Source organism: Ammospiza caudacuta, chromosome 13, assembly GCF_027887145.1.
Source record: "Ammospiza caudacuta isolate bAmmCau1 chromosome 13, bAmmCau1.pri, whole genome shotgun sequence".
NCBI lineage: Eukaryota > Metazoa > Chordata > Aves > Passeriformes > Passerellidae > Ammospiza > Ammospiza caudacuta.
The window spans coordinates 20,891,239-20,918,746 of record NC_080605.1 but is presented as its reverse complement, the minus strand read 5'-3'; the positions used below and the strand labels follow the sequence as shown (position 1 = coordinate 20,918,746).

General features: G+C 49.6%; 1 protein-coding gene across 2 annotated transcripts in view; it reads left to right on the top strand.

Moving 5' to 3' along the window:
- Window positions 1-27,508, top strand: part of GALNS (galactosamine (N-acetyl)-6-sulfatase) — a 42,479-nt gene that overhangs the window by 9,826 nt on the left and 5,145 nt on the right. For both annotated transcript variants that reach the window (XM_058813379.1, XM_058813380.1), the window contains exons 8-13: window positions 321-460; window positions 1,639-1,742; window positions 7,886-8,022; window positions 10,027-10,129; window positions 18,544-18,665; window positions 27,323-27,440. In XM_058813379.1, the coding sequence (XP_058669362.1) occupies window positions 321-460; window positions 1,639-1,742; window positions 7,886-8,022; window positions 10,027-10,129; window positions 18,544-18,665; window positions 27,323-27,440 (724 nt within the window). The remainder of the gene's footprint in view (window positions 1-320; window positions 461-1,638; window positions 1,743-7,885; window positions 8,023-10,026; window positions 10,130-18,543; window positions 18,666-27,322; window positions 27,441-27,508) is intronic.

Sequence of the window (27,508 nt, the reverse complement as noted above, 5' to 3'; positions counted from 1 at the left end):
GTGTTGCTTCAACGTTTCTAACCATAAGGAAAGCCATGTTATTACCTCCCAGTCTGTGGCAAGGTGGGTTTGCCTGTGTTTGTGAATTTTATGGCTGAATTCCTCTGTCCAAGAGTTCAAGGCTCACACCTGAGCAAACCCTGACCCTCAGTACCCAAGGGCTGCTCTCTGCAGGCCAGAGACACAAAGGTTTGCAGTGGCAGCAGAAAACCTGATGCATGAGAAGGATTTCTGCAGCACAGGTACAAATTCAATCCACTGAACTCGTTGTGCTGACCGTTTTTTGCTGCTCTGAGTGTTTTCTTCTCCTTTTGCCTCAGGTATGGGGATGCTGTGAGGGAGATCGATGACAGCGTTGGGAGAATCCTGAAGCACCTCCAGCAGCTGGGCATCAGTGAGAACACCTTTGTGTTCTTCACCTCTGACAACGGGGCTGCTCTCATTTCAGCTCCCAAGCAAGGTGAGGCTCAGCTGAACCAACCTGGCCTTGGGAAATCAAGGCTTTAAATCTCTCTCTCTGAGGAGAAAAAATCCCTGTGTGTGGAGTCTGTGTTATGAGGTAGGAGAAGCCTCAAAAGACAGAGTATTTATGTTTGGAATAATTTATGTGCAGCGCTTCTGGTCACTGTTGGAGGAGGTGTCCTTGGCCAAATGGAATTTTTCCTGCCCCAGTGTTGCTGTTACCTGTGTGTATTTGCACTGTCAGGGAGGGAATATTCTGTAATTTATTGAGAACCAGGCTCAGTAACTTAGCAGGGTGTTTACTCTCCATCTGCCAAATGCATATTTCAGCCTTCTGAGCAATTAGAGAGACTTCAAGAGCCCCTCATTCTTTTGCTCTCATGAAAAATATCAAGAAGAGAAACGAGTTTTGTTAGCTAACAAATTTTCTTTTGTTTCAGTGATGGTTTCTCTGTAACAAATCACTGCAGATTGATTTTAGAACCTGCTCTCTTCTCTTTGGAGCCAGGCTTGCCTTGTGGTTATTGAACCACAGAGCAGGGAGTAACCTGAGTTCTGATTTCAGCTCAGCCACTGGCTTTGACTTTGTGTGACCTGGAATCAGTTATGAGACTTCCCTGATTGTTCCTTGGCCAGCTGAGCTCCAGGGCTGGGTTAAAACTCCAGATATTCCTGCAAAGCCCTGGCCATCTCTGAGTGACCATTCAGGGAACGCAGGATTATTTTTCTCACTCTTACACCTTCATCTAATATTGTTCTGGTACTATAAAATTTAAAATCATTGTGAAAAAATGCTATTTCTGCCTGAAAGTGTCAGATTTCCTTTGGTTACAGACAGCAGTTAACACCCTTAGAGGAAAGGACAACACCAATGAGGTATTTCCTGTTTGTTTGTGGTTTGGTTTTCATTTGGTTGTTTATAGCAAGGTGTGTTTAACTGTCACCGTCTCCCTGTGCTGAAAAGACTCCTAAAATTTCATCACAAATGGATATTGAAAAAAAACCCACAAACACAACACAACAAACAAGGAAATAATGACAAAAACCCAACTCTGGCTGTGTCCTTTGGAGAAGCATCCATGCAGAAATGAAAAATCATTTCAAACCAGCCTGGGTGAGAGTGTCCTTTGAAATGCTGGTGTTTTGTGGGGTTTAAGGCTGTTTTTCTGTCCCTAGGAGGAAGCAATGGGCCTTTCCTGTGTGGCAAACAAACCACCTTCGAGGGTGGCATGAGGGAGCCAGCCATCGCCTGGTGGCCCGGCCACATCCCTGCAGGAGGGGTGAGTCTGTGCCTGGGGGGCTGCAGGGATGGAGGGCTCCTTGCTGGCCTCAGGGGGCTCTGCTTCACACTTTCACCATGCCCCAAGCCCAGGTGTTTGTGTGAATAAGGAGCTGCTGCTGCTGCCCCAGACAGCTGTGCCATTTTAATGCAAATTTGCATTAAAATTTGTGCTCAGTTTTGCTGTGAGGCTCTGCTCTTGTCTTCCTGCTCTTTTTAACCTCTTTACTCTTTTGGACCTCAATATTTCTCATGTGTTTGAACAAACTGGAATATAAAGAGCAGAAATTTGCTCCCCATTCCCCATGCCCTGAGGTACTGAAGGGTTTGACCCTCACATCTCTCACTTTGGTGCTTGATGAAAGTCCCACTCAGGGAGGTTCAGACACCACACGATTGCTGTGTGCTGCCTGTACACAAATGCAGATATGATCATTTCAGAATAACCCCCCAGTGGCACTGCCAGCCCCCCTTGTCCCAGCTCTCATTACAGAAGGATGCAATCAGTCCTGCTGCAGGATCCCAGGGACAGCAGAGCCCCCTCCCCCTGGTGAGCATCCCTGAGCCCTGCAGAAAGTGATCCTTCATTAGCTGGGCTCTGTGCTCCAGCCTGCAAACTGGTCATAAATAAAACATTTGTGGAGGTTGCATTCCATTGGGGTGGTTTAATTGAGGCAGGCTAATGATAATTTATCATTTACATTTAGGAGGGACCATGAGGCAGCTCAGATCTGCAGCTGAGGGCAGGAGGGTGGTTTGGTTTCATTATTTTTCCAGAGTTCACCAAACCTACCAAGGATGGTTTATTATTTTTCTAATTTGAAATGAAAACAGTCGTTTTGTTTAAATTTAAACATTTCCATAAAGCCTTTGCAAGCCAAGTACAACAGCCCTGGGCTAGCAAGGGAGAACATGAAACTGCAGCTGAGTGTTTTGTTTGCTGGGTCCAAACTAAATAATGTGCTAAAAGTAAACATGCATTATAAATGGGGACGAGAAAATGCCCAAATTTAAAAATTCTTTCCATTGTAGTAACTCTGAGGATAATTAAGAACAGGAGGAGAGAGAAATCCTTGTGCCTGCTTCTTTTCTGCCTGGCTGGGACCCCTCTCCCAGGTAGATTTTGGGAGCTGCTGCTGGAATTCCTGGGAAGAGGCAGAGCTGTGTGTGCAGGGTGGGCTGGGCCGCTGAGCTGTGCCTGGAGCTCCCAGGTTTTGGGATGCACCCAAAATTTCTCCTCCACCATGCCAGTGTCAGCCTTAAGCACGTGCTCAGCCTCAAATCCTCCTTATGTGCTGCTCAGGAACTGTGATAGAAACTCACCTGTGTTTTCTGCTTGTGTTCTTGCCTTCGAGGCTCCTGCACTGCTCCTCAGCAGCCCTGACCACAGGTGAGAGACTTGTGTCCACCACTGCATTTTTGGCTTTTTTTTTTCTGTACCTTGCTGTAGCTTCACCATCCTCTGGAGGAGATTTAACTGCTCAGCCCCAGTGTACTCCAGGTAGCTGTGAAATGTGGGAAAGCTGCTTCTCATTGCTCCTACTTGTCCAGAGTTGAAGGAAGCAAAGGTTTGGGAGTTCTGAGCTTCAGCACAAAGCTGAAGGGTCAAGTCCTTCCTGTGCTGGGTTTGCTCCCAGGGCAGTAGTTTGAGGAGCAAGGGAAGGGCCAGGAGCTGTTTCAGGTGGAGCAGCTGCAGCCAGGAAAGGAGAGTTTGTGTCTCTGGCCACTGAAATCCAGATATTGTGTGGAAAGTTCTGTCTGCTGATGGGAATGCTCCAGGGAGACCTCACTGCAGCCTTGCAGTGCCTTGGGAATGGAGGGAAAGAGATTTTTATATGGCAGAGAGTGCCAGGACAGGAGGGAATGGCTCCCACTGCCAGAGGGCAGGGTTAGGTGGGATATTGGGAAGGGATTTCTCCCTGTGAGGGTGGGAGGCCCTGGCACAGGTGCCCAGAGCAGCTGTGGCTGCCCCTGCATCCCTGGCAGTGCCCAAGGCCAGGCTGGACAGGGCTGGGAGCACCTGTGACAGTGAAGGTGTCCCTGCCATGGCAGGGGTGGCACTGGATGGGCTTTCATGTCCCTTCCAACCCAAACCATTCCATGATTCCACCTGGCAGTTTGTTAATAATTTTATTGATCCATAAGGCTGGGGGGTTTTGTTTTTATTAAAGGGCACATTCCTTTAATAAAAATACAGGAGCAGCAGGGTCTAAACACAAGGAGTGAGGGACAGGGTGGGAGCACCTGCCAGGCTCTCTGTGGAGCTGGGGATAATTGGTGCAGTTGGCTGGTTTGCAGGTTTTTGGAGGGGAAAGATGCCTCAGGAGTGTGTGTTGCTCTTGGCATCAACACTCAGTGAGTTCTGCTCCCCACCAGGAATATTTATTCCCACACAAACAGCCTGGCTGCACTTCCCTCCTCGGCTCCGTTTTCCAGGTGAATTCACAACAAATCAGTGTTTCAACATTCCCCACATCACATCTGCCTTCTGGAAGGATCCAGCTGGAAAAAAAATCATATTCTGTTGGTATTTGAATCCTCCTCCTCTCTCCCCTCGCCCTCCTCCCCTTCCTCTCTCGTGCCTGCCTCCTGAAGGAGAAAAGAACATATCAACCCAAAGACAGCATTGCAACCTTTTCTTCCCTATCTCCCATGGGGCGCAAATTGAAATTGAATTAGACAGGGATATCAGGTCTGCTCGCTGTGATAACTGTAAAAGGATTTTATTTAAAAACACCCTGACATTTGTTCACCCAGTTTCAAATATTTAGCTTTCCTCCTTTCCATTCCTGGCGGGGGCGACTTTATTAATTGTCGCCTTTGATTCAGAGTTAAAGCTTGAAAGCACTGATAACAGCACTGGGGACTATTTCTTCCAGCGCCGTGGCCCACAGCAAAAGGATTTCATTTTCTTAAAGACGTTGTGTGGATACTGAGAGTTTATTAAAAAGAAGGGGGGGAAAGGAGGGGGAAAAAATCCGTCCTTACGTGCGTAATACCGGCTGTTCCTCACTGATACAGCAATATCTGATCTCCCTCCGTTTATATATTATTTATTTTCTCTGGGCTGTTGCCCTCTCTGGATTTTTCTTTTTCTTTTCTTGAAAAAAAAATGAAATAAATAAAAGGGAAAGGCAACTAGAATGAAAGAGCCCTGTTGACAGGAGAAAAATGGAATTTTTTTTTATTTTTTCTCTGAAAATACTTCAAAGTTTTATATAAACATTAACCTTTTTTTTTTTTTTTTTCCTTTTTCCTTCTTCAATGTGCTGCTGCAGAACACAGATAAATCCAAGTGGCTGTGGCATGGGCATTTAATTTCCTTAAGAAGTTTTCTCTGCTTCACGGCAAAAATGTTGTCTGAGAGCAGAAACGTAATTGGATGATTAAAGAGAGTCATCTACATCTGGTGCTGGTTAATAAGGGCCAGGACAAGGGGAGCCTGGTGGCCCCCCAGGAGTGTCCCCACGCTCTGGATAAATGAGGTGACATTAAAGGCACGAGCCCAGGGTCAGCGATTGCCTCTTATCAAAAGATTGAGGTGCTGGGACGGAGCCACAACAGGAAAAGTGATTTTTGGATTAGATGGAGAAATTGTGAGAGCTCTGATTACAAAAGGGCTCAGCCAGGGGCTGGGTGGGGGGAGCAGGAGGGGTTGGAGCTGCTCCTTCTGCAGCTCTGCAGGTGGGAATGAGCCCAGGGAGGAACCTCTGGGGCTGGGAGCTGCTCATGGGCCAGCTTCAGCCCTGGGGACAGGCTCAGAGGGACCCTGGCCGTGTCCTTGTGCAGGGACAGGGCTCAGAGGGACCCTGGCCGTGTCCTTGTGCAGGGACAGGGCTCAGAGGGACCTCATCCATGTCCTTGTGCAGGGACAGGGCTCAGAGGGACCTCATCCATGTCCTTGTGCAGGGACAGGCTCAGAGGGACCCTGGCTGTGTCCTTGTGCAGGGACAGGCTCAGAGGGACCCTGGCTGTGTCCTTGTGCAGGGACAGGCTCAGAGGGACCTCATCCATGTCCTTGTGCAGGGACAGGCTCAGAGGGACCCTGGCTGTGTCCTTGTGCAGGGACAGGGCTCAGAGGGACCTCAGCCATGTCCTTGTGCAGGGACAGGCTCAGAGGGACCCTGGCTGTGTCCTTGTGCAGGGACAGGGCTCAGAGGGACCTCAGCCATGTCCTTGTGCAGGGACAGGCTCAGAGGGACCTCATCCATGTCCTTGTGCAGGGACAGGCTCAGAGGGACCCTGGCTGTGTCCTTGTGCAGGGACAGGCTCAGAGGGACCCTGGCTGTGTCCTTGTGCAGGGAGGGGACAGGGCAGGGCCCAGGCTCTGTCCTAGGGTCCAGCCATGGCACAGGAGGGATGGGCAGGAGCTGATCCCATGGAGTTCCACCTGGAGATGAGGCAGAGCTTTCCTCTGTGCCCAGAGGGGATGTGGAGATCCCTCAGGGGACACCCCAGAAGTGCCTGGACACCATCCTGTGCCCTGTGCTCTGGGATGGCCCTGCTGGAGCTGGGAGTGGATCATTAAAATCATTTTAAGGAGAGGAAAAGGCTGCAGTAAAATAAAGAATAAATGTTCTCCAAACCCCATCCAAGCTGGCCTTGAGCACTTCCAGAGCTGGGGCAGCCCCAGCTTGTCTGGGAAAGGTCTCCCTTTGTGCCTGTCCCCAAGGCCAGGCTGAGCAGGACCTTTCCCAGGCTGTGGCCATGGATAAATCATGGATGAATCCTGAACTGAGGGCCCTGTTGGTCATGGGCAGCTGATCCAGCTGCTTTCCCAAGGATTTGCACAGCCAGGTTCCCTCCTGTGCTTCAAGCTCTGCACTTTGTTTCCTCCCAAGGAATTGTGGCAGGGTTCTTGCATGCAGCTTTAATAAGATGTGTTCCTGCCAACACCTCCTGATGAATGAAAGCCATTAAAAATTGAAATGACTGTAATCAAGTAATGTGATATTGTAATGTTAAACTTGTAATTAGGCCCCTGCATGTTGCTTTCTCCAGTTCTTTTTTTTTAAATTTCTTAATTTCTTCCTTTGTGTTCACTTTGTTCAGCCCAGCCTCTTAATACAAGGTTTAGTATCCCTTTTTTTCCCTTTAGTTTTGAGCCAGCATCTCATAAAAATTCATTTATCGTGTCATCATTTGTTGCATTTAAATAATTTGTGTCAGCTTAGGGGCTGGGGGTCTGTTTGTGAGTAGAATCAGAGGTAAAAGGTCTTTGATAGTCCCAACATTGTTCTGTTGGGATTGGACTTGGATTTTGGTCAGAAAGTGCTTTGGTGCTCACGGCTGTGGGGTTGTATCCAATGGTTTCTTGTTTCCCAACAAGTGCTTGGGCTGAAAATGCTCCTTTCCTGTCACATCTTGTGCTGGTGCATGCTGGTGCCCCTGATGTGGCAGCATCTGCTTTAAGTGAGCGTGTCACTGACTAATTAAACACCCTGCAACAGCTCCCACCATCGGGGAGGGAGCAAAGGCTCACAAAGAATCAGGCAGAACAGACTCTGGAGGGTTTTAAAATATAAATAATTAAGAGCATAGAGATGAGTATGGCTTCCAAGTAAGGAAAAAGGGGGAAAAAACCCTTGCACATCTCCATTGAAGCCAAACCCAGATGTTTTTCTCCCTTATTAAAATATGGACTAAAAATACCACAACTTTACAGTTCTTGAATTGTTGGAAATGGTTTGCAGATGAAGTCATCAGGCTCTTTTTGTTATTATCCATCTATCCCTGTGCTTTCTGGGAACTCTCTCAGGGTATTCTGGACTCCAGAGATGACCTGGAGAAGGGAACAAATCAAGGACTTTTTTTCCCTTGGTGTAAGTGCTGATTTTTCAATCCACAAATGAGCTGGAATTTGCTAAATTAAGTTGAGCCCTGTGACAGCACACTCCTGGAAAAGGGATGCACAGGAGTGAGGAGAGGGAGAGGAAAATGGAAAAGAATAAAAAATACAAATTCTCCCTGGAAGTGGTGAAATAAGGATTGTTTCCTTTGCTTTATTGTTTTCAGAGGAGTTTACTGGTGGCTGCAGCAGTGTGAAGGGAGATGTTTTCAGGCTGCTTTGGAGGGAACCTGTTTCCATGTAGATTTTCCTGAAGGGCTCTTTGCAGACGTGTTCCTGTTGCTTTTTGGTTGCAGGTCAGCCATCAGCTGGGCAGTGTGATGGATCTGTTCAGCACCAGCCTCTCCCTGGCGGGTCTGCAGCCTCCCAGTGACAGACAGATTGATGGCATCGACCTTTTACCTGTCATCCTGCAGGGCAAGCTCATTGACAGGTCAGTGATTATCCCAGCCCTGCTCCTGCCTGAAGGGATGCCAGATTTGGGCTGGGTTTTTATCACCAGCTCACGAGTATTTAATGGGAGCTGAGTGCAGGCAGCAGCAGAGCTGCCCCTGAGCTCCTGCTCCGCTGGAACAGGCTGAGCTGGGAATTCCTGACATGTGGCATGTTGCCATACACTGGAGTCTGGGGACAGATGAAAATGTCACAGGGTTAGCAGGGATCCCTGGAACAACATATGGCAGGAGGGGAGATAAAAGCCTGAGAACTGGAGCCTGGCTGAGGGACAATCCATTATTTATCACTGCAAAAGCTGCCCAGAGTGTGCTGGGTCCTTGTCCTGCTGCACAGCTGGGAGGGGAAGGCTGTGCTGCTGCAGAGGACCTGGAAACACCAGGAAAATCCTCCTTCCAAAGTCCTGGAGTGCTTCTGCAGGGATAGATTTGGGTGAAAGACCTGGAATCTCTATGTGCTGTCAGCTCTTGGGCACCAAGATCTGACAGCAAATCCTGACAACAAATATTTTATTGGAAGTGTCAAAGGTCAGGAGAGGTCTTGGAGTTGGCGTTTTGGTGAGGAATTTGGCACCCTGGGAAATCTGACTGCAATCATATTCTTTGGGAGATAGCAAGGAAATTTATGCATGGAAAACATTTTTGGAACTCTTTTCCTTCTTGGATGAGAACCTTTGTGCTGTGAAATTCCTTTTGTGCCTCCTAAGCAAGGAACACACCTGAATATTACAGGAGCTTTGCAGGTTCCTCAGACACAGCCTTTGTTGATGGCACTGGTTTAGATCAGGTGCTGCACTTTGGCAGGTCTCTCTTGCTGCCTTTATTTCCCTTCCAGGTGCATTAAGGATGCAGGAATGGGATTTTCTGGGAGCAGCTTCCCCTTCTTCCTGAGGACCAAGTTGTTTCCCCTTTGTTCCTGGTGACAAAGTTGTTTTCCCTTTGTTCCTCTTGGTGACAAAGGAGGGAGGCTCATTGTTACTGAGGCTAAAAGAGCTCTGAGGCCACTCCTGTCATTCACACAGGGATATTTAAATTTCACCTTGCGTTTAGGGACAGGTTTTTGCAGGTGGCATCACCAGAGTAAGTCGTTTTTGGAATGGCATCTGAGAAGGAAAGACAAAGGTTCCCCCTGACAGTGACAGACAGCTTCACCCTTGTGTCCTGTTAAAAGAGCTGGACAGAGGAGCTGCACCAACAAATCAACCCCCTCTCCTGCAGATAGTCCCTTCCAGTAAAATTTAGTGCTGTTCCCCCCAAAAAACCAGGAGTGTTTTGTAGGGAAAACCAGCAGGAATGTTGCTGGGATGCCCAGGGAGCAGCACAGATGCAGCGAGTGAGATGCATTTCCTGGATGAATTATTAATCAGGGAAACCTCTGGGAGCAAGTGCAGCTTTAGCAGCGTGTTTACATGCTGCAAAGTGAGGTTTGGGGGGAGAAAATGGAGAGGAATTAAAACCACAGCATGTCTGGCTGCCAGCTTTTTCCACGTGGAGTTTCTCAGAGATGTCATGCAGAACACGCCGGCATCTGGTGTCCTCCTGGCCACCCTGCCTGTGTGGCACTGCCAGCTCCACCCTGCCTGTGTGGCACTGCCAGCTCCATGGCAGGGCTGGGCAGAGCAGCCTGAGCATCCCAGAGCCCCTGAATCCCCTTTTCCCTGGCAGGCAGGCAGGCACTTGAGAGCTGTGTGACACTGGAACCGCCACGCTCCAGAGGAAATCCCGGGGGCTGGGAGTTCAAGGATTAACAATCACTGGCAGCCAAGCTGGATAATGTTTCATTCTTGCACCCTGTGAGCTCTCAACTTGATGAACACTCTAAGAAATGTTAATTGAAAACCTTGCAGAGGAGACTATTAGGAGGCAGCCTGCTCCTGCCTGATATCCACATGGGAAGTGGGATGCCATTAAGGGGTTTGTGGCCCTTATCAGGAGGCTGGGCCCTGGCTCTTGGTGTTTCTCATGCAGCTCTGCTCTCCTTCCAGGCCCATTTTCTATTATCGTGGCAACGAGCTGATGGCAGTGAGAGCTGGGCTCTACAAAGCTCACTTCTGGACCTGGAGCAACTCCTGGGAGGAGCACAGCAAGGTAATGGCACAGGAACCTGGGATCCTGGGCACAGACCCCTTTAAACTGGGGGATGTCACCATGCTTCAGTCTCCTCAGAGCTGCCACAGCTGCTGTGCAGCTTTCTGTTGGGTACCAGGAATATTTCTGTTGGGTACCAGGAATATTTCTGTGGGGTATCAAGAATATTTCTGTGGGCTATCAGGAATATTTCTGTGGGCTATCAGGAATATTTCTGTTGGGTACCAAGAATATTTCTGCCCAAAAGGGCTGCCCAGCCCTGGCACAGCTGCCCAGGGAGCTGGTGGAGTCCCAGCCCCCCTGTTTAACAAGATGTGGCATTTGGGGGACATGGGTCAGTGATGGCCTTGGCAGTGCTTGGGGAACAGCTTGATGATCTTAGAGGATATCCAAGCTAAATAATTCTGTGATCCTAAAAAACCTGAGGGGACTGGACCTCCCCCTCCTGAAATCAGGTACAAAGAGAGGAAAATGAGCAGATTCCAAGTTGTTCTGAGGGATGCTCCCTTTAATCAGCACTTAATCCCCCTTAATATTAAACCTTCCCTGCTGAATCTGAGCTTTTAGATGTTCACCTGTGGTTGGACTCCCTGATCCTTGTGGGTCCCTTCCAACTCAGGATATTCTGTGATTCTGGGAAAGTCTAGAGCCACAATGACCATGAGTCTCACAATTCCTGGCACAAAACACCTATTTTGAATTATTGAAATGGAACTGGGATGAGTTTGTTGAGTTTGTGATGGTTTAAAAGAAAAGCTGTAGGAAAAGCACAGTGGAAAATACAGCAGTGGTTGAAACCAGTGAATTAAATGTGTTTAATGTGTTATCAGCACTTTTGTGAGCCCACATCACACTATGTACACCATTTTATTTATTATATTTATTTCCTGGCTAATCTCCTCACAGTTAGATGTTAAGCACTATTATTTCCTTTCCTTTTTGTGTCTTTCTTGGCTCTAAACTCTGGGGCATTTGCTGAGTGGCAGCTTCACACGTGTGCCTTGCTGCAGATCCCTTCAGACAGGAACCCAGAGCACCAAGGCCCTGACAGCAGCCTGGGCTTGGGGAGGGATTGTTTGCATGATTTAAATTTTTTTATGTTTTTTTTTCTTTTTTTTTGAACTTATGGAAGGTCCTCAAGGCATCACAGGTGCAGAGCTAAGTGCTGGTGACATTTGTGGATATAAAAGTGCAGGGATTCTTTCACTGGGATGTCCTGGGGGTAGAAGGAAGTGTCAGCTCCAAGGGAGTCATTTCCATTCAGGGCTGTAAATGTGTGTGTTTGTCTTTTTTCAGACTGCAGTGCTTCAGGATTTAAAGCTTGTTTTACAGGCAGCAGGCAGAAAAGGAAAGTTGGCTCCAGAAATGTTTTTTATGCTCTGTCTTGGTGCTAATTCCACACAGATAAAATGAGATCATTTATTTGTCTTGTGTGTGAGTAAAACCTGTTTATCACCCGTGGAGGGTTTTCCCTGGGTGGGAGGAACTGGGAGCTCCTGTGTCTGTGTGTTTGGGTGTAGGGGTGGCAGATTCCCACAGCAATCCTTGCTCTCCGTGCTGATAAAAGCACATACCCTCATTCCAGTGGGGAAATAAATAAACCCCTGCATGGAGCTCAACTCATTCCTGCATGTCTGAGTGTGGAACAGTGATAATGGGGACCAGCTACTCCTTCCAGAGGCTCTCCCACTGTGAGCAGTGGCAGTGCTGCAATTAGGGAATATTTATTTCTTTCCAAGTCTTTGTTTAACTGCTGTCTGATAAAAGTCAGCAATTATCCTGTACATCAGAGAGACGATTACAAATCCACTCTCTTTCCTGCAGCTTGGATCACATGAGCTTGATGTGGGGAAAATTGGAGCACATTAGTGGCCAGAGCAGCCATTAACAACATGCAGAGGAGGCTGAGATTTGTTCCAATTCTCCTCATGTCTTCGAGCCATTAATTACAAACCTCGCAAGTTTAAAAATAGAAATAAATCAGAATGCAGAGCAGCTCCACAGCTCCCAGCCCTGCTGGAGGAGTTTCTAAGCTCACCTTACAGCACAGTTCCCTCTTTCAGTGCTTGGGCTTCCCAGCTGTGTTGATATTGGACTCTGGAATCAAAAAGGCCACTTTGTTTGCTAATTCCATTTGAAAAACAACTATAAATCCATGCACATCTGTGGCATTTGGAATTCTGACTGTTGGCTGTTTGTTCAATAAGGTTAACTTGCCATCCCAGTAGAACTCCAGCTAATGAGGATTTGTTAATTGTGTGATCTTTAGAGGTCTTTCCTCATTGTGAATCCAGTGAGACTTCCAGATATGAAGCTCTCTGTGTGAAGGTCCCCACTCAGACCTGGAATATGTGGTTTTCCTGTCATCCATTGGAAAGAGAGCTGAAGTCTGCCAGATGTGGCCAAACAGCTGCCTGCACATTTTGGAGAGGTTTATTTTATGGGTAGGGGAATATTTCATGGTTTTGACAGACTTTAGCCAGCCCTCCTTTCCCTTTCAGAATTCCCTTGGTAATTGGCTGTGTGGAAAATCACTGATACAGTAAACTTGCCCTGGGTTTAATTCCCATTTTTGTTTAACTTTCAGATGGGATTATCTCATTAAAGCAGCCAGCGCCCCATTTTCATGCTGCTCCTGGAAAATGGGGAGCTGGTGCCTGTTTGGGATGAGCAGGATGGTGAGGGAGGATGTGGCCCCTCACCTGGAAAGCTGTGTTTGGCTGGGGTGTGAGTTGGTTCAGCAATAAAGGATGTACACACCAATAAAAAGCTGCCAGGGACACACAGCCTGCAGCAGGCACAGCCTAGCAGAGCAGAGCAGGGCTCTGAGGGCTCCTCTCTCCATCTGGCACTCGCAGTATTTGCTCTGGAAACATCCCATGCAGGCAGCACACAGGTTTGCTGTCATCCCCCAGTCCCATGACAGCAGCATGCCCTTACTGGTCTGCATCCTCTGCCTTATGGCCTGGGATTAGGGCTTGTCATCTGACACACTGATGAATTGTGCTGTTCTGTTCTTCCCAGCTTTTGTTTGTTTATTTTTTAACCCCCAAGCAATTTTATTTTCTAGTCTGACTCCTGTCAGGAAGTCTTGTAGTCTGTCTCAGTGCTGGAGGATACCTTGCTGCTGCCTTTTCTGCTGGATTAACTGGATTTCTTGATTCTTGGGGGGGTGATCTCTTGAAGGCATGAAGGGAAGGCTCACTCACAGAATCAAGTGGGAGTAAGCATTTTGTGGGACATTTTCCCTGAGGATTGCACAGGATGCTTATTTGGAGCTGTTTACCTGCCTTCCATCCATATAGGTGGCTCATGTTTACATAATTTGACATCTCTGACATTCAAGAGGTGATAAATGGGACAGAGGGAGATGAAAGGAAGCCTGACTTGAAAAATGTGTTTGTATTTTTAAACAGTTTGATAGAGGCAGAAAAATCTGCCTCCTGCACGTGGGCTCAGTCCCTGCTGCTCCGGGACTGCTGGATATCAAAGCTTTTCCATTCTTGTTCACCTTTTTTTCCTTGTAGCAAAAATCAGCAGTGATGGAAATAGCCATGTGTGCAAGAGCAAAGGGAGAACTAAGGAAAAACCTGGGGATAAACCTGAGGATAAACCTGGGGAGAGCCCTCTTGGACAGTGAAAACACACAGGACTTTTACTGGCAGCCACCTGTCAAATGCTGGGGTTCTTTGAAAGTAAGGGTCTGAAAGGATAAAAAATGGGTGTTTTCTATAAATTTAGAGTAGGCAGCAAGTCCTCAGGCATTTGCTAATGTAATGCTGGATGGAAGAGGCAGGAATGGGAGCTAGCAGAAAGGAAATTTCCTTTTCTCTGCCTCCCACCAAAAGCATCCAGCACAGAACAGCCCTTGGACCTCCCAAGAGCACCGAGGCAAGAGAGGGAAAAAATAACGAAGGGAAAGTGGAAAACGCCCTTTGGTTGTGGGAGAGGGGCTGATAACATCAACCTTTGTGCTGTCAGCTTGTTGGGAGCCTGCTGTGGGATTCCTGAGCTGCGGCTCTAAAGCTGCCGCTATTGTTCTAACGCGAAATGCCAGAGGGGTTATTCCAGTCAGGCTCTGCCATTGCCCTTCTCCTGCACGTGAAGGGATCGATAAAGCCTTTTCTGCACCGGGGATGTGAAGTCAAGTAGAACCTCACAAATAATGACATTTGATTTTGGTCCTCTGAGCATACGAACCAGGCATCGATCGAGCTCGCTGCGCTGCCCATCCTGGGGCTGCCCATCATTCCAGGGAATGCCCATCATTCCAGGGGCTGCCCATCATTCCAGGGAATGCCCATCATTCCAGGGGCTGCCCATCATTCCAGGGAATGCTCATCATTCCAGGGGCTGCCCATCATTCCAGGGAATGCCCATCATCCCCAAGGGCTGCCCATCATTCCAGGGAATGCCCATCATTCCAGGGAATGCCCATCATCCCCAAGGGCTGCCCATCATCCCAGGAGCTGCCCATCATTCCAGGGAATGCCCATCATTCCAGGGGCTGCCCATCATTCCAGGGAATGCCCATCATTCCAGGGTGCTGCCCATCATCCCTGGGTGCTGCCCATCATTCCAGGGAATGCCCATCATTCCAGGAGCTGCCCATCATCCCTGGGTGCTGCCCATCATCCCAGGAGCTGCCCATCATCCCTGGGTGCTGCCCATCATCCCTGGGTGCTGCCCATCATCCCTGGGTGCTGCCCATCATCCCTGGGTGCTGCCCGTCATCTCTGGGGCTGCCCATCATCCCTGGGTGCTGCCCATCATCCCAGGGGCTGCCCATCATCCCAGGGGCTGCCCATCATCCCAGGAGCTGCCCATCATCCCTGGGTGCTGCCCATCATCCCTGGGTGCTGCCCATCATCCCTGGGTGCTGCCCGTCATCTCTGGGGCTGCCCATCATCCCTGGGTGCTGCCCATCATCTCTGGGGCTGCCCATCATCCCTGGGTGCTGCCCATCATCCCAGGAGCTGCCCATCATCCCTGGGTGCTGCCCATCATCCCTGGGTGCTGCCCATCATCTCTGGGGCTGCCCATCATCCCTGGGTGCTGCCCATCATCCCAGGGGCTGCCCATCATCCCAGGGGCTGCCCATCATCCCTGGGTGCTGCTCATCATCCCTGGGTGCTGCCCATCATTCCCAGGAATGCCCATCATCCCAGGAATGCCCATCATCTCTGGGGCTGCCCATCATTCCCAGGAATGCCCATCATCCCTGGGTGCTGCCCATCCACAGGGTCTTCCCATCTCTGGTGCTGCCCATCCCAGGGTCTCTTCCACCCTCTTATCCCATCAGCAGCAGTTTTGGGTGCACAGGGTTGAAGCCTGGCACCCCCACTTGGAGCTGGTCCCCAGGAGGATTTCCCCAGGAATGGCCAGGACACCAAGGGCACCGTTTACCTGTGCAAACAGCAAGAAACAAAAATTCCAGGCTTTAATTGGCAGCTGTGCTTTTCTCCTTGCAGTATTCACCTGCTTTTGGTGCCCTGCTGGTGCTGGGGTGAGCAGGGCAGAGCAGGAGGCAGAGCTGGGCTGGGCTGGGCTGCAGCCAGGCTGAGCAATTGCCAGAGGGCTCCCGTTAACACAAGTGGTGATTCCATCTCCTGGCAGGGAGCCCAAAGTGGCTGTGTTTGTCTCATGTCTCTATTGACACAGCATCTGTGGGCCATTTGCTCTGGAAATTAAAGCTGTGCAACCAAAGGCTGCTGCATGCCAGGGATGGAGAAACAACGGGGCTGTGGGATTGCTGAGGAGGACAGGGTGGTGATGGCTGGAAGCTCACCTGGTGGGCAGGGAGTGCCATGTTTTAGTCAGAATCATTGAGGGAAAGGATGGTTGGGGTCTCTCCTGCAGCAAACAGCTTTCTGTGGTGGTGCAAAACACTGTAAGGGCTGGGCAGGAGCTTTGATGCTCTGTGTGGGCTCCTTTAGAAGGCAGGAGATGCTCCAGGAAGGAGCTGCTGGTTTGGTTTTCAGGCTTTTTCAGGAGGAGAAAAGCCCAAGAGTTTGCTGAAACACAGGGAGTGACCTTTGTGCTGTGTTTGATCAGTGAGCCCTGCGAATCCCAAAATCTGGGGCTGGAAAAGCCCCAGGGTCATGGAGGGACCAGTCCAGGTGTGAGCACTGAGCCTCATCCAGGCCTTCCCTGAGCCCTGCAGGGATGGGGCTCCAGCCATTACCTGGAGAGGGAACAGGGACAGAAGTGAGGGATGTGCCCAAATTATTGATCCCTGCACATTGCTATGAACAGTGTGACAATAAACAGCTTTAGGGATAACAGAAGAGTAGAATTGGGTGGTGTTATCCTGCTTAGGCAGCTCTTGCCTCTTCTCCAGCTCCAAACATCACCAAACCTACCTGTGCAAAATAAATAATATTGAATTTTGTGTATTTATAGCTTTTTTTTTACTAATTTGTTGACAAGTAGATAGAAAATCTTTTAAGCTCTCTCTGCAGGTTGAATATTGACTCACAGAGCACATAAAAATAGCAATATTCCATTTTATTTGCAGGGATAAAGTTGGAATGCCTTAGAAATGTCTTAAAATTATATTCTTGGGGTTTTATTTGCTTACCTATTTATTTATTTGACTTTTCTCCACTAGACTGCTTTTCAAGAGGGGACTGAGTGCTTAAATTGGAATGACAGGTGGCTTTGGGCTGGTGGCATCAGGCAAATTGTCCCAGCATTTTCTTTCCTGGGAATCTTTGGGATTGTGTTTTGGGCTACAAGGATTTCCTGGGAAACACAAGATAAAATAGAAACAGAGCAATGTCTAAACAAACACCCCAGAGACAAGAATCTTTCACACTGAAGCATTTGCAGCGAGGAGCATTGTACCAATTAGCAGGCTCTTAATTAAATTGCTTGTTTGATTTGCATCCAAATTATAATTTGGATGTTATGGAGGCTTTGATACCTTTTCATTAACCGGTCTTTTTGTGGGGGAAAAAACCCCACAAAAATCTCTTTTCCCTGTGTGTTTCAGAGCCTGTGGCATCACAGGGTGGGAAGGTCAATCAGTTTTGTATCCATTTAAAGTCCATTATTGGTAGGGCCACTCCAACCTATCAAGCAACTCCCTTATTTTTCCAGCCAGTGATTCAGGAATCTATAGCCCTGTGCAGATAAATGGGATTTCATGGGCTTCTAAACTTCTTGCTTTATTGAAAAGCAGAATATTAACTGCTCCACTGACCAGCTGTCCATTAAAAACACGGGATATTTTTAGAAAATTGTTTGCCAATCAAATCCTACCAACATCTGTAGAGAGCCTTTTCAGTTTGTTTTATAAGCAAATGCTGCAGCTGCTTTCCCCCTTTCCCTGAAGCACTCCCATTTACCTGCTCTCCACGTCTGTGTCCATGGCTTGGGGCACTTTGGGATTGTGAGGAGCAGCATGGGGGCTGGAATTGTAAAACCCAGCTTTAACAAGTCCATTTGGGGCCGGGCCTGGCAGGGCTGGGCTGGGCTGGGCTGGGGGGCCCTGCTTTATTGCCTGCCCAGGGAAATGAGTGCTTTTTGCATTTTTGGCTCTTGCAGGGGTTTAAATGGGCTCTGGTGGCCCTGGAGGCTGCAGGGCAGGGATTAGGGAGCTCCCAGCTGGCAAATCGGGGCTGGGGAGGGAGGGAGAGGGGCTGGCAGGGCAGGGGCAGATGGAGCTGGCAGCTCTGGTGCCCAGCCAGCATTTAACCCCTTGCTGCTGCCAGCTGCTTCCCCAGGAGCTGAGCCCTTCAAATCCAGTGCTGCTGCAGGGAAATGCCACCCTGTGCCCCCCAGATGGCCAGAGACAGGAATGTGGGGGTGTCTCCCCTTCCTGCAGTACCCCCATCCCCACTGTCATGCCCAGGGGAGCCCCTCAATACCAGCTTGCCATGAATCCAATTGAAAACACACCAGTTTTTATAAAATTTACCAGATTTGCTTCATTTCTCAGAGAAACTGATCCCTCAGGTGCTGCCAGGGGAGTTTTCAGGTGCCTGTTGCCTCTCTGGATGTCTCTCCTGGGGTTTCGGTTTTGATCAGAAGTGTCAAGCAATCCCATCTTCCTGGGGCCTTCCAAAGCCAGAAAAACCAGACAGAAAATCCTTTCCACGTGCAGAATTTTTATGATTAAATGCTTCCACCTCTTTGTCTTTTGTTCTGCCATTTCATTTTAATGAATATTTTATTGGGATTATATTTTTATAAGACAAGCATGCACGGCCTTGCTTCAGCTCTTAGTGCAACACCACTTGCTCAACTTATTTTACCCCAGCAGCTCAGAATGTGTTTTGGAGATTGAAGTGGACTTTTGGTTTAAAACAATCCTGAGGTTTGTTGGTGTTTTGCTGCAGAAAGTGGCATCAACTCAAGTCTTGCTGCCTGCCCTGCATCACCTTTGATGGCCTCTCTCCTTTTTCCTGCAGGGCATTGATTTCTGTCCTGGCCAGAGCGTGGCTGGAGTGACCACACACACCCAGGAGGAGCACACCTACCTGCCCCTGCTCTTCCACCTGGGCAGGGACCCTGGGGAGAAGTACCCCTTGAGGTGAGCCACTTCCTGGGCTGTCCTGAAAACTCAGCAGTGTCTCTGTTCACAATTTATTTGCTGGTTCTTGAAATCTGCTTTAAAAGCTGTCCCAGAGAGCCAGGCTGGGAAATGATGGCTTTCCTGCTGGCTTTTTCTCAGGAGAAGGAGCAAAACCCTTGGTTTTGGGTGGTCAGGTGGGATGGGTGTGCACATGGACCTGTCAGCCTGGTTGTTCCTGTTGTGTGTCCTGCAGCCCCTCGGGGAGGAGGAAAACACCAATTTTTGGCCAGGCCAGGTCAGGGCTGGGTGCAGCACATTCAAACAGAGCTGCTGGGGAGCTCTGGGGCCAGGGGAGCAATAAATAAATAACCTGTGTGGTGCTGGAATCCCTGGAGGGCAGGCTGGTCACCTTCCTGTCTCCTGCCCCAGCTAAGGGAGCTGCTCCAGAGGGGTTGAGCAGGACTTTGTGCCCAGTCCTGCTCCTTCCTCGGGCTCTCCTGCCTGTCTGAATCCATTCTCCTCTAAGCCTGCTATTGAAATGTTTATCTCTGGCACACACCATGCCCTGAGAGATTCCCACAAGGATTTATGCACTCAGCAGAGCCCACAACGAGCTCTGCCACCTCCAGAAATGCTCCCAAGGTGTCCCCACCTCCCTCCCTGCAGCAAATGCAGGGACACTCAGCCTCATCCCTTGCAGGGGCTCTGACAGGGACAGGGTGGGAGTAAATCAAGGAGCAGGAGCTGCTGGGCCTGCCTGCCCAGAGCTGGGTTTGTGCAGCAGCCTGGAGAGGCAGAGATGTTTCCTGAGCTGACAGGGCTGCCATTACTCAGCTGGTTTGAATAATTGAGTGGACACACTCAGCCCATTCCTTCCAGAGGAGCTGAGCCTGTGCTGCCCATGGAGTGTTTTCACTGGAGAGAGGAGGGGAGGGAGAATATTTCCATTCTCTCTCACTTAACAGAGCACTTTAGAGGGGCATCAGCAGTGGGTAAAGCTCTTTGGGGGCTCTGCTCCCTCTGCATTCCAGCACTAATGAACAGAGCCCAGCTGCAGCCCCAGGGCTGGAAATACAGCTCAGTGAAACCAAACCGGGCTGGGCTTCCAGGGAGATTTAACAACTGGGTCATTCCCAAGGGATGGAGGGACAGGACACAGGGAATGGGTGCCCCAGAGTCAGGGATGGGTGGGATATTGGGGAGGAATTACTCCCTGTGAGGGTGCTGAGCTCCTGGTGCCCAGAGCAGCTGTGGCTGCCCCTGGTCCCTGGCAGTGCCCAAGGCCAGGCTGGATGGGGCTGGGAGCACCCTGGGATGGTGGAGGGTGTCCCTGCCATGGCAGGGGGGCAGTGGATGGGCTGTAAGGTCCCTTCCAACCCAAACCATTCCAGAATTCTGTTTTAGGAAATGAGTGTATATAAATAATATCTTTTTTCAGAAATCAAAAGAATGGGCAGCAGTAACTGAACTGTAGCTTGCCTGCTGTGTGTGTCACCTTTGTCACCTGCTCCAGGTGACCCTGCCCTGCCAGGGGATGGCACTGGGTGAGCTCTAGAGCTCTCAGCCCTAAACACTCTGTGATTTTGGGCTTCTGTTTGTGTTTCCTCTGGATGTGAGGCAGAGGAGCTCTCCCCTCAGAGGTGTTTGCAGCATCTGCTTCCCTGTGATTCCACTGCTCCTTCCCACCACCCCAGAGTGAGCATTGGAATAAATTCCAGGGTTCCAACTGCAATCATTTCTCATATGGCTGCATTGATTTTTTGGATATTCACAAGCTGTTGCTCTGATTGAATTTTATGGCAAGATTATGACCCGATTATGGAGAGCTGGGCTGGTGTTTATTATGCAGCCCCTAATAGAAGCCCTGCTTTTAGCACACCACTCTTCCTTTCTCCAGCACATTCTGCTGCTATTGTCTCCTCTCTGGTCACAATGGAAAACTCATGGGAAGTGGGTCTGCTCTATCGAATGTGGTAATTAAATTATCCTCATTTGTGGAGCTGTTCCTGGTGTGTATTTTTATTTAGCTTAATTATCCCCCTTGGCAGGGAGCCTGCTGGGAGTCCCCACACTAATGTTTCTCCAAAGGGAATCCAGCATCCTGCTCCCAGCCTGCATCTGTCTGTCCCTGTGTGCTGCCTCTGCTCTCCCTGCCTGCTTTTGCTCACTTTTTATTACATTTATTCCTTATTTAGTGCAGCCTTTTCTTCTCCCTTGAAATGGTTTTAATAATCTGTCATCTCTCTTGATTTACATGAGTTTGGAGTGGGATCATGTGCAAGGCCACCAGCAGTGGGTGTCCCTGCTGCTCAGGAGGGGCTGGCATCACCTGCAGCTCCAGAGGGATTCACTGCTTCTGTGTTTGGGATCTCAGAGCCAGGGAATCCCAGGAACCAGCAGCTCAGTCACCTGCAGCAGCACCCTGACCTGCAGGGCAGGGACACTGCACGTGCAGGACACACAGGGACACTTTATAGCTTCAGGGAATGTTTCAGATTGGACCCTTAGGACTGTTAACCTGGCCCTGCCAAGCCCACCTCTATTTGAGTCATCTCACGGGGGTTGGAACTTAGATGAGTTTTGAGGTCTCTTCCCACCCAAACCATTCCCTGATTGTTACTCTGTATTAGGAAGATGAGTGGATAGAAATTACCCATTTTTCCAAAAATCAAACAAAGCTTTTCAGTCTGTGCTGAAGTGGCTGCTAAAGGGATCCCTGAAGGTGCAGCTCCTGCAAGCCCCAGAGGCAGCAGCGACATCAGTTCAGCTCCCTGGGGCTCTTGGTGAGGCAGGACAAGTCCTTCCTCTTCCTCACTCTGGTCCCTGCATTTCCTGAGCCTGCCTGCAAAACAGTGCCAGCAAAAGGAGCTCCTCATGCACTGAAGGATGGCTCAGGCAATTCCAGGAGGTCCTGCCAGGTGTGGGGACAGGTCTGGCACTGCTGACCCTGCCCATTGATCCCTTGTGGCGCTGCCCCCTGCCCTCAGCTGCTCTGGGAACAGCCCTCCCACCGTGGCTGGGGCTTCCCTTCCTGCTGCTGCTCCTCATCTTCTGCCAAGGGACACAATTGTGTTTGTGATATTTCATTTGCCTTGAAATATCCTGGAATGGTTTGGATTGGAAGGGACCTTACAGACCATCCCATCCCACCCCTGCCATGGCAGGGACATCTCCCACCGTCCCAGGGTGCTCCCAGCCCTGTCCAGCCTGGCCTTGGGCACTGCCAGGGATCCAGGGCCTGCCCACCCTCACAGGGAACGATTCCTCATTCCCAATCTCCCATCCATCCCTGCCCTCTGGCACTGGGAGCCATTCCCTGTGTCCTCCATCCCTTGCCCAAAGTCCCTCTCCTGGAGCCCCTTTGGAGCCTGTGTAGGAGTCACCTCATCCCTGGTGGTGAGAGGGGAGCCCTTTGTGCCTTTTTGTCACCAGGTCAGTGCAGGCTGGGGACAGAAAATCTCTCTTTTTTAATAGCTCTCAACTTTAAACTGTAACGCAGAACGTGAGTGGGGCAGCCCAGAAAGCAGAAGCGTTTCCCTGACTCTGAGCAGGGCTTTGTTTCCTCCCTGCATGCAATAACTGCCCTTGTTACCAAATTTATCCAAATGCAGAACTAAAAGATCTGATAGGTTTTTTCCTTGGCCAGATTCTGTTATCTTTGGGCTGTGGTGTGTGTGCTAAGTACCACAGAGGGAACTTGTTTCTGCAATGTGACAAATTCAGCAAAATTATCTGTTGGTACCATCTTCACCAGCAGTTGTCAGTTTTATTATCTGAGTCAGATTATTGTTTATGCAGACATTTACTATAATACTGCATAAATATTATTTTTATTTTTATATAATCTTTATATTTAGATATATAAATACATAATATATTATATATTATTTATATATTTTATATGTATATATAAAAAGCAAAGCTGGCACAGCTGAAAACACAGTTAGTAAAATACCTAATGCAGCCTGAAGTAGAAATAGTGTTTTGAAGCCAAGGAATTTATAAGAGAAATCTCTGAAATGCTGCCAGTTTGAGCCAGAGGTGCAAAGCTTAGTAACAAGTGAGGACAGGGTGAGTACAGCCTGCTCACACCTTGTTGTTACTTCAGGTTTGTAGCAGCTTCTGCTCTGAGCAATGAGTTTATTGAATTATGAACATCAAAATTCCTGTGTTTTACTTAGGGCAATGGATTTTACTATTATGGAAGAAAATGGAAGTGATAAGGCTTGGTTGATGAACATAATGATTTTAGAACACATTAATTAAGAAGAGAGCTCACAAGTGCCTATTTCAAGCAGATTCAGGAAAATTCAGGAAATCATCAGAGAGGTAATTGCAGTGGTTATGGAGCCAGAAAAAAAAGGGAAGGAGCTCCTGAAGGGAAGCTAAAGGGGAAAGGATCTGACAGAAAAGTTGCCAGTCTCACCTTAGTGCTCAGGGCACAAACCTGGCTGTGGGGAACAGAGAGAAGGTGCAAGACAGGGGGGAAAAGGTGAATAATAACAGAGAGCAAGGATTGTGCCTGGGGGAGATGCTGGCTCCACATCCTGGAAAAGGGAGATGGCACCAGCTGCAGTGCAGGGGTGAATTAGCAGCTGCCACAGGAGAGGGGACACTGAAATGTGGGAATTGTGGCTGAGGAGCCTCAGAGGAGGCAATAACAACCATGGAGCACCAAGCACAGTGGGAATGGCTGCAGCAAGGTGGGGAGAAGCAGGGTGGGACTGGTACAGAGCCAGCTGGAGGGAAGAGGGGGAAATAAAACCCAAAGAGGGGGAAATAAAACCCACCTGTGGAGGAGAATCAGCAGCCTGGAGACTGGGAATGGGCACAAACACCTCTGGCTGCCCTTTCCCAGGGGCTGGGACCAGCCTGGGGCTCGTGCTTCATCAGCCCACAGCCCTCAGGAGCTCTGGGTGGAGCCATGCTGCATGAAAAGGAGTATTGGGAGAAAAACCCTGCATGAACCAGCTGGGAAAAATGCAAAATGCAGTTTGACAGGGACACCATCATCTTCATCATCATCATCATCACCTCCACAGACAGGTCCAGGCAGTGCTGCAGCCACAAGAAAGTGCCCTGAAGAACACAGAACATAAATTGTGATTCAGGAGTAGCACTGAACATGAAAATTCAGGAATAGCACTGAAAATGAAAGTTCAGGAATAGCACAGGAGCAGCCAGAATCAGTGGATAGCTGTTATTCCTGTCACCTGTTCACCCCCAGATGAAGGCTTCACTCCTCACTTCACCTTTATCCCCTTTGCCATGTCAGTGCTGGGGTTCCTGGCACTGAAATTCAGGATTCTGGGAGCTGTAGAGGGAGAAGTTGCACGAGAAGAGGTGAGCAGGTGGAGGATCAGCACCACCACATCTCCTTGCTGCCAGGGGTGTGCTGATCATCACACCTTGGGCTCTCCCACCCTGGAGGCCTTTTCCAGCCTGGATGATTCTGGAATTCCAAGGTGTCCTGTGCCCCTCATGCCTCCAGGGATGGGCCCAAAATACTGCTGGACCAGAGGTGACTCAGGGTAGGGGCCACCTTCAGCCTTTGGTTCCTCATTTGTTTTCCTTTGGCTCCTCTGAGTCTCTCCAGTAATTCCAGCAGCAGGGCCCCAAACCTGTCTCTGCCTCCTGCATTGTGCAGACCTTAAATTGCAAATAAACTTGATAATAGAGGAGAGGAACTGAGGAAGACTGAGTAATAAGACAAGATCAAGACTTGGATACCACGGTGCTGCGAAGCCTCAAAGCACTGATAACAGATAAAATCAAATTATCAGAATCTGGGTGTATTTCAGAATTAAAAATAATGGTTTTAATTAAAATAATTCCAGGGGAGAAGGAAGTCAAGTATCATTAGCCACGTTTTATGCTCTTCCCATAACTTCATATCAATGTGAGAGCTGCTGTTCCTAGCACTATGGAATGGTTTGGATTGGAAGGAGCCTTTAAAACTCATGAGTGTAAAACTCATCACCTTTGGCTGCTCCAAGCCCTGTGCAGCCTGGTCTAGAGCCCTTTGTCAGGTTTTTGTGACTCCCATTATGGGAGTTTTTATAAAATACCATTCCCATTTTGTCCCAGCCCTCTCAGGGCCCCATCACTCCCAGGACAGACAGTGTGAATCATGAGGTGTAACACAAACATCTGAAACCCTGCTGGAAATGCTCCTGCATTTATTTGGGTGCTGATCTATTTGAGGGTGCATTTAGTGGTGGCAGGGAGCCATCCCCGCAGGTGGAACCCCAGGAGCAGGGGATTACAGCAGAGTTTGGCTCTGGGTGAGGCCAGCCCTCCTCCTGCAGGCTGGCTTTGCTGGGGTTAAGCAGCAGAGCAGGTTCCAGGAGCTGTGGGGGGAGGAGGATGGAGCAGATTGCCAAGGCACAATTACAGTAAATGAAGGAAGCACAGCCCACACCTGTGCCTGGGACCCTGCTCTCCAATGCAGCCCTGATTGCATCTCCAGGGGCTTCCCGGAGGTAAAGTGTCAATTAGTGTAATGACCCTGGACTTTGTCCACTCTGCTCCCTCCTTCTGAGCCTGGAATAATTTCATGGACGCTGGGGGATCTCTTTTAGCAAGCTCCTCACAACACCACCTGCTCACCCTCTCCTCCTTGCAGTGCTATTCCCAGCCCTCCTCGCCGGGATTGCTGAGCTGGAATAGGAAATGCAGCTCACCCTGAAGGCTGCTCCTCCCAGACAATGGTGCCCAGGCACCTGGACAGATAATTGCACCTCTTTGTGGGGCAGGGAATGCAGCAAACCTGGCCCTGCAGCCCAGGCCTGCATGTGCACTCCAGGAGAGGATGGGACTCCAGGCAGGAGAGGTTCCCAGCTCCCGTGACAGCTCTGGCTGATTACCATGAGGTAATTATCCCCATTTTACATGCAAATTCCAGGCACTCTTGCAGATTCTGTCTCAAAATGCACTTGCTTAGGGCTGGAGGCAGTTTTAACTCCTGTGCAGTCAGTAAATACTTCACAAATCCGTGGATGTGGGATTTTGGGGCATGTTTTGGAGCTGCACAGTAATATCTGAGATAAAACTGAGCCATGGGGCCAAGGCAGGAAAACCAACCCACATGGAATGGGGATTCAATGGGGTCAAGAAATGAAAACCAAGCTCCATGGAGCAGGGATGGATGGACATTGGGAAGGAATTCCTGGCTCTGAGGGTGGGCACGCCCTGGCACAGGTGCCCAGAGCAGCTGTGGCTGCCTCCGGATCCCTGGCAGTGCCCAAGGGCAGGTTGGACAGGGCTTGGAGCAGCCTGGGATGGTGGAAGGTGTCCCTGCCATGGCAGGGGTGGGAAATATGGGAGTTTTAAATCTCCTCCCACCCAAAGATTGTCGGATTCTATGAAATTCAGGAGCTTCTCAGGATCCTCTGGGTTTCAGGGTGGTCCTTCAGCTCTGTCCAGCAGGATGCAGGCAGCTGGGTGTGAGAGCAGCTCCAGCTCCTCATCCCACGTTCCCTTCCTGCTCTCTATCAGCACAGCCCCACAATCAGCCTCTGCCTGGCTGCCTGCCCAGCTGGGATATTTATAGGGTTTACTGGAAACGCTTGGCACATCGCTGGCCTTCCAAATGTGATTGTTTTGCAAAGAAGGAAATTAGCTGGAGTGTGGGGCTGCTGGCCAGCCTGGCCTGGGAGCAGGGGGAGCCCGAGGTCAGGACCCAGCTGCATTGGTTCTTTTATCTTCACAAGGAATTTGCCGCTCTCTGGGGGGGTTTTGGTGGTTTTTAAGTGACTCTTAAGGTGATGGACAAAGAGAGATCTTTGTTAGGAATCCTGCTTTTTAGAAGTACTTGGGATATTAGTGAAGTGCACCCTGAGCCACTCCAGCAAATGGCTGCTGGAGGAATCGGGTGGGTCAGGATCTGGTCATTAGAACCACATTTTGGGGCATGGCAGATGGCTCCCAGCTTGGAATAATCAAGCTGTAGTGGAGGAATGTGGATGGGGCAGAACCTCAGCATTTTGTGCAATGGGGGAGGTATTTTTGTCTTGGACAAGGCCCTTCTATTCTTCTCCTCTGTGTTTGCATAATTTTAGTTCATTTCCGTGGTGGTTGTGGAGTTGAACTGGCCCAGGGTTGTGTTTGAAACCCTTCCTGAGAACACTCTTGTAAAACAAAATATTGACATTCCCTTCTGTTCCCTGCAACAAACGCCTCCCCTCTGCCGGGGCAGGTGTGCAGGAGAGCTCTTGGAAAAGGGGGGAGAGTGTGGGGAGCTGCTGAGCTCAGGTGAGACAGCTGGAAGGGCTGTCTTGGGAAATTCTGTCCTCAGCTGTCTGGGAAGGTGTTTGTCCTGTGTCTGGGAAGTGTCCCTGGGTAATCGCTGAAGGGACAACCCAGAAATGTCCTTTTATTTGCTAAGACAATTCCCTTGGGAGGCCACATGAGCTCCTAGCAGATCTGCACGAGGAGGAAGCATGTGGGGCCCCTGGAGCAGCAGTTTGGGAGGCTGAGCTGCTCTGGAGGCAGGTGATTTCTGGGGAGGACAAGGCCCTGCCATCCTCATTGCCCTGAGCAGAGCCCCTGCACTCTGCCAGCCTGGATTCCATCTCCTGCGGACTGTGGGCAGCTGGCAGGGTGTTTGCACATCCCCTCCTCCTCGGGGACACCGGAGTAACCCCCAGCAGTAACCCCTGTGCTTTCCCCTGCAGCTTTGCCAGTGAGGAGTACCAGCAGGCTGTGCAGCACATCTCAGGGCTGGTGCAGCAGCACAGGGCCACCCTGGTGCCAGGCCAGCCCCAGCTGAACGTGTGTGACCAGGCTGTCATGGTGAGTGCTGAAGCACAAAGGCATGGGGACTCCTAGGGTTGAAATACATTTTGTGAAGGTTTTATAAA